Genomic DNA, 13,016 nt, shown 5'->3' with positions numbered 1-13,016 from the left:
CTGGCTCTCTTCCATATACCAAATTGACGGACTGTCAGAAATAAGAGAACATCAGCCAAACCAGCTGGGTCCTTACTTCTCATCATCCACCACATCTCTTGTTATAATGATACACTGAAAAAGCAAACCAAGAAAACTCTTCTGACCGCCACTCTAATAGGACGTACGATTCTAAGGAAGTGATTGGAATATTACAAGTTCTATGGTACTATAAAAGTATGAAAATACGTTTCAATATAGCTAAAGGTGAATTATTTAATTCTTTCCTTCTAGCATTAAATTTCAGAATGGCTCAGACTCACCAACTTGAGCAAAGCAGAAGGAAAAGAGTGGTCCTCCTCTCATATCTGACTGGTCCTAACGGACCAGGACACAACCCAGGGAACGTGGTGAGTAAGGATCCAGTGCTGCTGTGACTATGCTTATCCTTTGACATGAGGCTTTCTGTGAAGAAGGGCAAACGAACTGTCTTCTCTTTGAAGAGACTGTCATTTATGTTTTTAAATATAAGGACTTTCTGAGAAACTGAAATCTTAAAAAAGGCTGAAGTTAAATAATTGATCATGTTGAACGGGAAAAAACCTACTTCTAGTAAAACAAAACTGAAGAGAACTAAAGAAGTGTAGATTAATTCCTTGGAAAAAGTTACTTGGATGAGACTTAAATAGAAATATGGTAAGTTTAATAAGTAGCAAAGAATCACTGGATCTTATTCAGACTAAAAATATACTTTTTAAAAGCCTCTTCCTGTATGGGAATTCCTACTCTCCCAATAAATTTAATTACCTGTGATCACATTATTTCCAATATTTTAAAAACTCTGGCTGTTCACAATTTTTTTTGTATAATTAACATGTTGACATAACTTTCAAAATGATGTCTGGTAATAGAAAAAAAATAGTACCTTTTCCAATTCTCTTGGTATTCGCATACAAGTGTATACTCTTTCTCTTCTTTCTGTATACTTGGCCTCATTATGTTCAAGGAAGTACCCTCTTGTTAGTTCAGCACTGAGGAACCTCAACAATGAAAGCTCTACAGGAAAAGAAAATGACACAAAACAAAAACAACAGTATTTATCAAGGAACTTACATGCTAGCTGGGGCCATAGGTAATACATATATAAAACAACAGAGAATAAAACAAAGTAATCTATAATTCTGCACCCAGAACTGAACAACTACACACAAACGATCAGCAAAGACTGGTCCGAAAAATGCTGCTCTGTGTACTATAAACTGAAAATGCCACAGGACTATATAGAAGGGATGATTACTATGAGCCACAAGAGTCAGAAAAGTGTTTTGTGAAAACCCAGTCCTGTGTCTTATAGGTGATACAGCACTTGGACTGATGGAAAGATGGAAGGGAGGCAAAAAGAGTAGATATCAAGTATATATAAAATGGCTATTCCATATATATATGATTCTCTACATATGTGTATATATGCATGTGTGTATATACACATATGTATGTATGTATGTGTGTATATATATATACGCAATTAATGTGTGTGTGTGTGTGTGTGTGTGTGTGTGTACATCAAAGGGAGCCAAGTCACCTAACACACACTGCTTCAGTTCAAGAACAATCCTGTGTGAACTACATGGATACTGGTACAACTTCTTCCTGCTTCTTCAGCCTCAGAGATCCCGCAAAAGTGTCTAAATAATACCATTTACCTAGGAGAAGGCTTACCAACATGATGATAATCATAAGAAGTCATATAAAGTAGAATCTCAACCAGATCTGAAAGACCTCCCTTTCCTTGGATTGGTCCACCTGCTTCCTCTGTTCCTCCAAAACAAATTCACCCAAAGTTATCTCATCTCAGATGAGGAAAGTAAGGCCAAAGAAGGTTAACACTTTCCACTGGGCTGTAACTGGCAGACATGAGTTGAGAAGCTAAGGTTGTTAAGGCCTGATGCCCACTATATCCTTGCCACACTTCCCTGATAGCCCATCACCTCCATGACCTCTCAGGACCCCTGACTTCACAGGCACCTTCCTGCTCTTGCTCCCCAGGAGGCCAAACTCTCTCCCAGAACTCAGGATACCAAAGGCTTCAAATTATCCTTTACGCTCTGAGCTGGCCTTGCGGTCCTTTCCCCAAATACAGTATTGGTGTTCCCTCTAAAAAATGACAAAAGGAAGACTGATTTCATTTACGAGTATCGACTTAAGGAGTTGCATCTTATGTGTGTGCTAGGATTAAAGTCTGCAGGTAAGGGGAAAAAAGTATGTAGTCAAAAATATCCTTGGAGGGGCTGGCCCCGTGGCCCAGTGGTTAACTTCATGCCCTCTGCTTCGGCAGCCCAGGGTTTTGCCGGTTCTAATCCTGGGCGCAGACATGGCACCGCTCATCAAGCCATGCTGTGGCGGTGTCCCACATGCCACAACTAGAAGGATCCACAACTAAAAATACACAACTATGTGCCAGGGGGCTTTGGGGAGAAAAAAGGAAAAAAAATAAAATCTTTAAAGAAAACAAAAAATCCCTTGGAAAGCTCTTAAAAAGACTCCGAAGAAGACTTACTATCTCCCTTTGGGCCTAAAACAGCTTACTTGTCCCAGCACCGCAACAGACTGCTAGTTCTTTGAGCATCAGTTCAGGTGGCTTGCTCATGTATAGGGGTTATATTATGCAAAAAGAAAATTATACACACACACATTTCTTTAAATACCAGATTCATAATCTGTCTGGAGAGTTAGTGATACCATGAGAGATGCCTGGGGACTGAAACAGATGGAGAGAAAAGCAGACTTCCACCCCCTGCAGCCTAGTGGAGGGCAGGCGAGTCATCGACTGCACTAGGAGCACTGTGCTGTCAGGACACTTACAGCTAAAGCCACGGACATGAGGGACGAACTGTACTGCACTGCACAGATTAACAGATGTCCAGATTAAAAGGCCTTAGTATGACCAAATCCACGTAGATTAAAGTTCTGGGTTAGATACACTCTAATATGTTGTAGGCTGGCTAGATTCAGAACAAGATCTGCTGTTTGAAGGGGAGAAAAAGAAAGCCTTTTGAGCTACAAACAAGAATAGCCAAAACTAGTGAAAGATAAAAAATTAAACTCTTATTCAGTCCGTTTTCCAATTAGAGAGCAAAGGATGTTCTGATTAGCTGGCATCTATAAATATCAATTCTTTCATGTGAAAACTGAGATGCAATAGGACGTTCAGAAAGCAGAAGAGACTGCACTTACAGAAATTTTCACAGATGCCAGTGAGCTGAGTCATGAGTCCCAAAGCTCACTTCACCATAATCCCTGGCAGCATCTGACCTGCGGCTTCCCCATTCCTGCTGGCCACCCCCTACCAGTGGTGCTCTTCTCTCTCGTAGCTCAAGACTTTTCTGACCTAAGCCTCCTTGGCTGCTCCTCCTCCTCCACCTGAGTGTCTGCTGGTTTGGTGCTCCATTCACTAGATTCTAACAAAACGCGAGTTATGGTAAAACACCGGCCATCACTTAGGGCCTCATTCTCTGATGGGTCGTCAAGTCACCTTCTCTCTTTTTCTTTTCTTTTTTCCCTATATATCCTCTCGCTGGACAGGCTAAGGTTAAAACTATCATCTAAATCCTAAAGTCACCATATCTCCAGCTCTGAGTATGGAGAAACCCACCTGAAATCCCACAGACACCTTTAACCTGCAAAACTGAACTCAGTACCCTCCCCACTAATCCCACCCTCTCCTGCAGCCCCGACTTGAGCTCATGGCATCACCAGTGATATCATTCTAGGCCAGAAACTCAGGGCCAATTCTGACCATCCCTTCTCTCCTCTCACCAAGCACTGGGACATTTATTAACTTTGCTCTCTTCTTTCTGTGCTCCGCCCTAGCACGGTCCTCATCTTCTCTCTCAGGTTACTGCGAAAGCTTCCTGACTGGTGTCCTGCTTCCAGTCTCCCCTCCCTTCAGCCCTGACTTGGCCTGGCAGCCGGAGTCAGCACATCCACAGACCGGCGAGGGACGGCCTTCAGCGGCTCTGCGTTACCTCCAGGTAAGGTGTGATACCTCGGCAGTGGCAACACCTGATCCCTTACAACTTGGCCCTGGCTGTCTTTTCAGTCGTGCCTCACACCTGCCTCCCTGAATCTCAAGGTCACAACTCTCTACTTACACTACTTTTCATTTGTTGCAAACATGTCAATTGGTTCACACCGTTTGCTGGCCTGAGAACTCCCTTCCTGTTTTCCAAAAGTGAACACATTCAGACATGACCTGCCCTGAGAGGATGTGCCTATTTCCCAGCAGAATCCATCCTTCCTCACTTGGCTCCTACATCATCTGCACCTCCCATGCTTGCCTGTGCCATATTACACTCATGTCCTTGCCTGGTTTCTTCCTTTACCTCCACATCCTTGGGTACCGCACATAACAGGTGCTCAACAAACACTAAAAGAACATATCGTTCAAAGAGGATGAGAAATCACAGAGAGGAGCATGGCAGAGAGAGAACAAAAACAGAATCAGAAGTCAGAGGTGAGAAGAGCAGAGAATACCAGGTTCTCGAGAAGAGAGTGATGAGACAGAAGTGTCCTGAGACTGGGGGAGACAGCAAGGACACAGTGACAAGCTCCTGGTGCTTCCCTGGGTGCAGCAGCCACTGAAGCCTCTCCTCTGTGCGTGTGTCTAAGTGACAGTAAAGGGAAACTCAACAGGTACCTGAACTTCCAACCCCAAGAGGACAAGGTGCCACGATGCAGCCAGTAAGCGCCCTGGCGTGCGGGGAGGGCAGACTCGCACTGTCCTCAGTAAGTGCAGGGCGCGAAGCTGGGTGGCCCGCGAGGATGTCAGCCGTGTTAAAGAGACACAGAAACAAGTTATCCCACAATTTTAAAAATTTGAAAAAGGAAATTAAATCAAAAGGTTGAGAGAGCTATACCCTTGTTTATTTAGAAAATTAGCCTCCACAGTGTGTCTTCCCTGAGGACTGCAGACGACCAAGCTCTCAGCACGATCCACGAAAGAAGCACCGGATTAGCAATCAGGAGGGGCGTCTGGCCCCAGCTCTGTCACACACCTGTCCTGCGACCCTGCTCAAGTCATCTCTCAACTTCACAGAAGAGAAAACGGAGGCTTAGGGCGTTTCTGTAACACCTGTTCCCGCTTGCCTTCCAGGCAGGCCGGCTGCCTGCCAGAGAGGGGGTTTCTATGGCCACTGCAAAAAAGCACGCCACAAAGTCTAGAACTCCTTACTACTAACTCCACAGTACCTGCAGGACGAGCCAGTTCTGGTTCGGTGGTTACCCAATGTTTATTGATGCTACTGCTGCAGTCCTGTTCCCATGGATAAAAGGTACGCTGACCAATAAAATATGTTTAGCAAACCATATAATCTAAGTAACTAATTTTCCATAAACAAGTTACACAATATAAACCTACAAAAGCGTTTTAACTATATTATAAATATAAAACAGTGTTGTGACACAACTGTGTTGTGTCAGGCAAGAATTTTAGTTATAAACACCAATTTAGATTCCACAACGGAGAATTTAAAAGCAAGCACTTACAAAATCAAATGCTAAAAACATGTTTTGAGTGCACAGCTCTCACAACTATGAGACATATTATGCCCATTTTGTAGGTGAAGAAACCAAGGCACAGAGAGGTTAAGGAAGTCTCCAGGGTCACACAGGAAGCAAGTGTAGAGCCAAAATTCAAAATCAAGCATCTATCCCTAACGCACGTTGGTACACTTTTTGGCACGGTTATTTTGCCTATCATTGTCTCAAGTGCTTTTGTAAACAGGCCACACTGTTCTTTCTGGAAAACTGGGACCACCCCCCCATCCTCCTCTCTCTCTGTGCTCCCATAGCACCCCGGGGTTTACATCGATGACGTTACACTGTTAACTAGCCGGCTCCCTCACCAGCCCATGAGCTTTGTGAAAGCAGGTACCAGAGATCCCACTCTTCCCGATGTCCAGCCCCCAGCGAGTTCTGAATCTAACGGTAGCGTTGGTGTATAATCTACAGCACAGTAATGGGCGAGGGAATGGTTTTAAATGACACATTAAAGCAGTACTAATGAAAGACCCACGCTTCCTGGGGTGGGAGATCTGGAAGCTTGATCTTGGCTCCTTCTCCCCCACTCCTGGAGAACTGGCCCTGCTTAAGGGATCGGGATCCTCCCACTTCACGGCAAGAGACAATTTACAAAGGTCTTGCACACACGACCTCACAAAGTTCTCACAACAATTCTGAGAGCTAAGGAGAGCAGATAATGGCGTTCGCATTTTGCGAATGAAGAAACTGAGGCTCACAGAGGTTAAGAGACTTGTCCAAGGTCACTGAAAAGTTAAGGGGAAAATTGGGAATAGGACCTAGATCTCTGAACTCAAGTCCAGTGTGCTCTCTCCCTGATACCCTAATTATCATCCATCTATCTGACAGTCACAAGAGAGAAGATGACCCAGCCCTAATCTGGCTTCAACCTGAGAGAAAGAGCCCTGTGATTCTGAAGCCCCCTGATCCGAGCTATTACGTTAGCACTGCTGCTTCACCCAGTCCACTCCCATCTCTCCCTGGCCCTGGATAGATTGTGCAGGAAGCTACTTAAATCTTCTGTGTAGCTGTGTTTCAGTGTTTTGGGTTTTTTTAAACATTGTTCTCTAGCATTTCACACTCACCTGAACTTACTTGTCCTGTGATACTGGGCATAGTGGCCTGGCTAATTATTCAAGAAGGCTATAGTTCTTTTCCCTATGGGTACCACTCTGCAAGAATTCTGCTAGCTAAGTGTACCTTAACTTTTCCCAGACTGTGGTGGTATTTCATTCCTTCTTAGTAAAAGAGTCACACTCATTTGTTGTGCCAAACATCTGTCTTTATATTTTAAGAGTAAATTATTTCCCAAAAGAGAATAATCCAAATGTTTATTTTCTGAACACTAACTTAACTTTTTAGATGTCAACCAATTTTAGTCCATTTATCCAGTTCTCATCAAGAAGAAATATCATTCAGTAGAAGTCTTTTAAAAATACAAGTATTTTACTATTTAATTACCATATAAACAAGTGCTTCTATATTAGAAGAACTAAGTTTTGCCAACTGTGAATACTTAATATAAGGAAAATACTAATCATAAATATAAATCAATTCCTCCAGAGTATTTTTTAATCAATATTCATCGCCTACCACAGAAATGCTCTGTGATCCAGCATCTTAAATTAAGAAAAAGAATAGCATAAATTGCTTCTTCTTCATCCCTAACAAAAGAAATACTATGTTTAAGTATCTTCTGAGATAACTTGTTTTAGAAATAAGAACCCAGGATAAAAAACTATTAATTAAAAGTAATAAGTAATCATAAATATATTTATATATTCAGTAATATGTCTAAATACGTATTTCTTAAAATAGCACTGACCATTAAAAAAAACCGGAAAGTAATATTGGTTAACTGTTAGGAAAATATTATGAAACATGCAAATCTCCATGGTCTTAAATAATGTAAAACTTTACTAAACTTTAATAAGGTTATAGCAAAATATTAAATGTAAGTTTATTACATAAATATAGAGGCACACTCTTGTACAAGACCACTAGGAATCAACAGCAATTCTGCCTTCCTACGTCAACTGTAGTAGAGATACTATGAAAGTTTTTAAGACCTTCAAACTATTTATAAATAGTCTCATTTAGGGAAGTAAAAAACAGGTAGAATATTCACAAATTTACAAATTTATAGATGGGAAACATGTACAAAAAGAGTGATGGCTTTTTTCCAAAGTCACAAGGTTACAAAGTAAAGGACTATAAATGGGAACAGAGTATCATTATTCTGATAGTCAATGCCATATAGTCTTTCCAAAGAATTCTTTTATGCAAGCATTCCCCAAACTGGGCCACAAATGAGCTACTAGGGCTGAAGTTTGGAGGGTAAACCAGACTAAAGTAACACATTTAAAAAGGCAGGGGGTCAGCCCGGCGGCAGAGCGGTTAAGTTCCCACGTTCCGCTTCTGCGGCCTAGGGTTCGCTGGTTCGGATCCTGGGTGTGGACATGGCATCGCTTGGCAAGCCATGCTGCGGTAGTTGTCCCACATATAGAGTAGAGGAAGATGGGCATGGATGTTAGCTCAGGGCCAGTCTTCCTCAGCAAAAAAGAGGAGGATTGGCAGATGTTAGCTCAAAGCTAATCTTCCTCAAAAAAAAAAACCAAAAAAACAAAAACAAACAAAAAAGGCCAAGATAGTGAACTGGTCAAAGATCAAAATGAGTAACTTTTCACTGCTTATTTCAACTACATGTACTAGGTTAGGCAAAGCAAGTGAGAATTTTAAAAGCAAAGCAATAGTCTGCCAGAAAAGAAGAAACTTTTACTTTATCTGTATCAGGGTTGTAGTTACGCCAAGTAATTTCCCAGCTAGTTTTACAGTTAGTCTTGTTTTCCTTTGTAAATGAGGAATTAATTGACTCTAGAGCATAACTTCAGAATCACAGCCTTTAATCATCCATCACGGTAAGTTTGGGGCCCTAAGGATAACCATGTAATGTATACTATGGAGGATGAAGACTTGTTAAATGAAAACATATTTTAATAAAAACACATTATAAGAAGAACTTGTTTTCAATTACACAAACTATAAGACATAGCGAATATGAGTAGTTAAAACCGTTGTCCCACTCGAAATCTTCTGTGGGAAGCGCTGAAAGGGAGCTCAGTTGGCTTTTCTGGTCTTTCTTCCCACCTCTGCTCGTTTGCTTAGGGAGGTAAAGTAAGAGGTCTAAAATGGTAAAGGCAGAGAAGAGAAGCAAGAGATGGATAATAAGTTCAAGCTCTAGAAGTTAAGAGTCACCATTTAAAAAGAAGGGAAAAAATGGGCCCCATGGCATTGCTACAGTCAGAAACAACACTGTCCACCCCTACCTTGCTCCAGGCTCTTCTGTCTCACAAGCAATACCCACTCCTCTGTGTACTCCAACGCCTGGACTACACGCGCGTTGTTTCCTCCTCCCCAGCAGGTGTGACACTTATCTTACACCACATCTTCTACTGTTGTCTCCATGGTCACCAGAGCCAATGCAGACACTTTAGACACTCAACTATTTAGGAGTGGAGTTACGAAACAGCCAAACGGATTAGGTAAGCGGTCGAAGCAAGCACAGAGTCTACAAAGCAACTCAGCAACCAAACCATTCCAAGAACAGATTGCCTAATTCTTAGTCCAAAGTTGACTCGCTGGATCTCGATTCCTAAATGGGAATATGGCTGTACAGAAACTCTCCCACTTAGAACCTCCACAGATGAGGGAAGTGGGGAACGAGCACAAAAACATGGTAGTATTTACCTATTGGTACATATCTGGTCTTATGGCAAAAAAGACAACAGAAGTTGGTAGTATTTTTAAGAGAAGGAAAAAAAGAAGACAGAAGAGATGAATCTGTAGTGGTTGATGACCACTATACCACAAAAGGCAACAGTGGAATACACCATGGCCACTCCGAGAGAATGAAAACGGAATGATGAGTGGATATCAACTTCTAACTCTGTTAAGGTATAAGGACTAGCACCTGAGAACAGTCCACTGCTAGGCAACATTTGTCAAAAAGGAAGTTCAGAGAACAAAGTGATTAGAAGAGTTTGAAAGGAGAAACAAAAAGAAAGCTTACCCTTGATGTAAATACATGTATGTGGTATATACAGCTGTAGCTATATAAACTAACATTCACACATATTTTCTAAATGTACAAAGGAACAAGGACAGGTATAGAACAAAAACATGAACCTCAAACACTATGTTTTGAATTACTGTACTCACACGGGAAGGGTGTGGATAAGCACCTAATGTGTATGTTCTTTCATGGAATCCTAGGCTGTCACAACAGTCAACGAACATCTTATTTATGAGTCTTAAATTCCTTGGGAGAAATGATAAAGGGGACTTTGGAATTAATTGGTGGTCAGGCCACCAAGACACTAAGATTATGACTTTCAAAAGGAAAGACAAAGGATGCCCTAACTTACGGAGGGACACACCAGAATATAAAAAACGGATGAGAAACACCTTAAGAACAAGCACCCAGGCTTGGAAGACGTTGAGTCAGGGAGAAATGCTTCTCACATGACGCTAGGTGGTGCCACTCAAAGGTCCTCTGGCCCAGGCCAGCCCCTAGGGAACAGTATTTCAAATTCTGGACAGGAGAAAAAGGAAAGGTCACAAAGCAGTGGAAGGGAGCAACGCTGGAGGAGCAGGGCGAATGCAGAGGACACATAGCAGCCTCCGCATTTTAGAAAAGCTGAAAGAATTCTAATCACTAGTGAGGATGCCTCCAACCAAGGTGGCATCAGTTAGAGGGTGGGCACCCAGGGACAGACACCGGGGGAAAGAACAAGAGGCCCATGCGGAGGCCCAGCTGGAACAATACGGCTGGTGACTCCAGGTGAAATATTCCTGGGATTCTCACTTAAGTCTTGATCCCCAAGAGCTGATAGTGTCATCTCTCCTCACACATAACTGATGCGATTGGGGAAACAATGAGGACTACCCTAACAACTAAAGCTGGAGGTGTCTCCCTGATAACGACTTTCTGCAACTACGGGTTAAAAGTCCAGCTTTAAACACATTAGGTAAACCACGCTCAGTAACCCACTTCGATGAAGAATGCATGTGTCGTGTAATGAAGTCTACCAAGTCCATGGGACTGAGTATCCAGACCCAGCCGTGGAGGGCCAAGGAATGTGTGTTAGGGGTTACTCCAAGAGCCCAACATCCGTGCTCATCAAAAGGCTCCTGACAACTTCATTTTCTGCGCATGCAAACAGAAAAAGGCTTTAATAATGTTGGTTTTCCTGAAACTCAGAAATATTTTGAAAAATTACAGTGAAACCTGGCCACAATTGTTTCCATTTGCACCGGAGTGCTTTTAATATTGAGGTCTCAGTAAGTAAACAGACAGCTGAGAGATTTAATACTTTGTCTTACTTAGATCCTGCCAATTCAGAAAGTAAATACTCTCATGAGCCAGCGTTTAACTGACAACTAGAGCAAGTAGAGTTGAGAATTCTTAAGTGGTTAATTGAAAACGACTGAACAGGGCAGAGTCTGTACTTAACTTTTCAAAATCCAACCTATGTCTAGTTCTGCGAATCAGCAAATCAATCAGGATCTCACCTGATCCGCCTCATGACATTTAAGTACTGCTAAATTTTCAATACCCGAGTACCGTCAATGATGCCCTCAGCCTTAGGATTTAAACCTTTATTTGCCCGAACTGCAGGAAGCAAAAGGGCTCATGCAAGCCTTAGGGGATATGAGAAGCAATTCGTTAGTTGGAAACAATTTAACAGAGTTATGGTTTGGTTGCTGTTCAAAATTTAGGATTATGAAGGAATTAAAATGTAGTAATCAATCAATATTCAATGAAACATACATCTGAAAATCTTCCTTTTTCTTTTAAGCCTAATATACAACTGCAATATGAATGCAAAGGCAATATTTTTTAAATTATTTAAAAAGAATAAACCCTATAGCTTAAAGAAACGATATTATAACAATGGGTTTAAACTCGGTCACTGAAAGTAGGATTCACAAGTGCATCTTACGCAGCCAATCTTTCTTCTTAGTGTCTTCAGTTTCGATTTAGGAAAAGTTCACAGGTATCATATTGAGGAGTGCCAAAAATTTCTGTTCTGGGCAAAAGTAATGAACTTCACGGTCATTGCCACATTGCTAGCTGCAGAAGCGGAACATATATTTGGAGGGCAAGTTAACAGGTTTCTATGGTTCAAGTTCGCTTAAAAATCAGAAAAAAAAGAAGTCACCTTGGCATGAAGACAATTAAGAAATCAGCCTCGCTCTTCCCAGTTCGGGGTGCCCGGAGAGTGGAAGGGGCTCGCCGACGGTCCCCAGGCGTGGGGATACCCGGGCCGGTTCGGTCGTTTATTTTTAGACGTTCCGAAAGCGGTCAAGGGACCGGGACGGGACTCCCCGGGCAGCGGCCCCTCGGACTCACCTGGCCCGGGGCGGCGCGGACCCCGCCCGGCGAGCTGTCAGCGGCCGCCGCGCCGCGGGAGCCTGGGAACGGCGGCGGCTCCGCGCGCCAACAGCCCGGCGGCCCCGGAGGCAGCGCCGCTCGCGGCTGGGAGTCTCCCGCCGCCCCGGGGGCGCTCGCCGCGGCCTAGCACCGCCCGCCCGGCCGCCTCACCTGCGCGGCTGCGGCGCCGCTCCCGCCGCCGGTCGCTCTCGTAGAAGCCCAGCGTCTCCGTGTGCTGCGGCGCCGGCGGGGCCCCGTGGCCGCCGCCGCCCGGCTGCTCCGCCTCGCCGCGCCCGTCCCGCTCCGGGCCGCCCGCGCCGCCTTCTCCCGGGGCGGCCGCGTCGCCGACGCCCGCCATGTTCCGAACACAACACACAGTCCCCGCCAGCTCCCTCCAGCCTCGGGCCCGGCCTCCGCCTCCGGCCGGCCCCCTCCCCGCCTCGCCCCGCCCCTCGCCAGAGCCCGGGCCGCCGCCGCCGCCGCCGCCTTCCGCGGCCCGCCGGCCGGCGCGCGCCATTGGCGTCAGCGGTGCGTGCGAGCCCGCCGCCGCGGCCGCCGCCATCTTCTTCCTGCTCTCGCCGTGGCGCGCTGCGGGCTCCATGCCTCAGGGCCGCGCGGCCGGGGAGCGCGGGCGCCTCCGGGACTCGGGTCGAGGGTCCGGGGGGAGCGGGCCGGGCGCGGCGGCGGCGGGCGGAGGGTTGGCCGAGGAGCCCCGGGGTGGCGGCCGCTACGCCTGCTGTTCGCTGTCTGCGAGGTGTCCGGCGGCCCTCCCGGGGCCCCTTTTGCAGGCTCGGGGCCCAGAGTGCGCCGGCGCCGCCCGCCCGCTTTTGGCACCGCCCGCGCGGACGCGGCGGTCAGGGCCCGGCTCCAGGTCCCCGACCCCCGCGAGGCCCGGCCCCTTAGGGCCGCTATTTGGGCTCCATGTCTTCTACATATTTAAGGTCGCCCGTCACATCCCCTGGCCTCAGGGTTTCCGTGGACAGTTTCCAAAACATTTGGGCAAGAAGGAGCTCAGGGATGCCGCCCA

At 45.2% G+C, this 13,016-nt stretch overlaps 1 protein-coding gene across 1 annotated transcript in view; it reads right to left on the bottom strand.

Moving 5' to 3' along the window:
• Positions 1-12,773, bottom strand: part of TAPT1 (transmembrane anterior posterior transformation 1) — a 61,756-nt gene extending 48,983 nt beyond the window's left edge. Inside the window, exons 1-2 of the mRNA XM_070613107.1 lie at positions 12,161-12,773; positions 905-1,035 (exon numbers count right to left, since the gene is read on the bottom strand). Coding sequence (XP_070469208.1) covers positions 905-1,035; positions 12,161-12,590 — 561 coding nt within the window. The 5' untranslated portion in view covers positions 12,591-12,773. The remainder of the gene's footprint in view (positions 1-904; positions 1,036-12,160) is intronic.
• Between the last annotated feature and the right edge of the window lie 243 nt (positions 12,774-13,016).

This window comes from Equus przewalskii, chromosome 3, assembly GCF_037783145.1.
Source record: "Equus przewalskii isolate Varuska chromosome 3, EquPr2, whole genome shotgun sequence".
NCBI classification, from domain to species: domain Eukaryota; kingdom Metazoa; phylum Chordata; class Mammalia; order Perissodactyla; family Equidae; genus Equus; species Equus przewalskii.
This window is presented reverse-complemented; position numbering and strand designations above follow the sequence as displayed.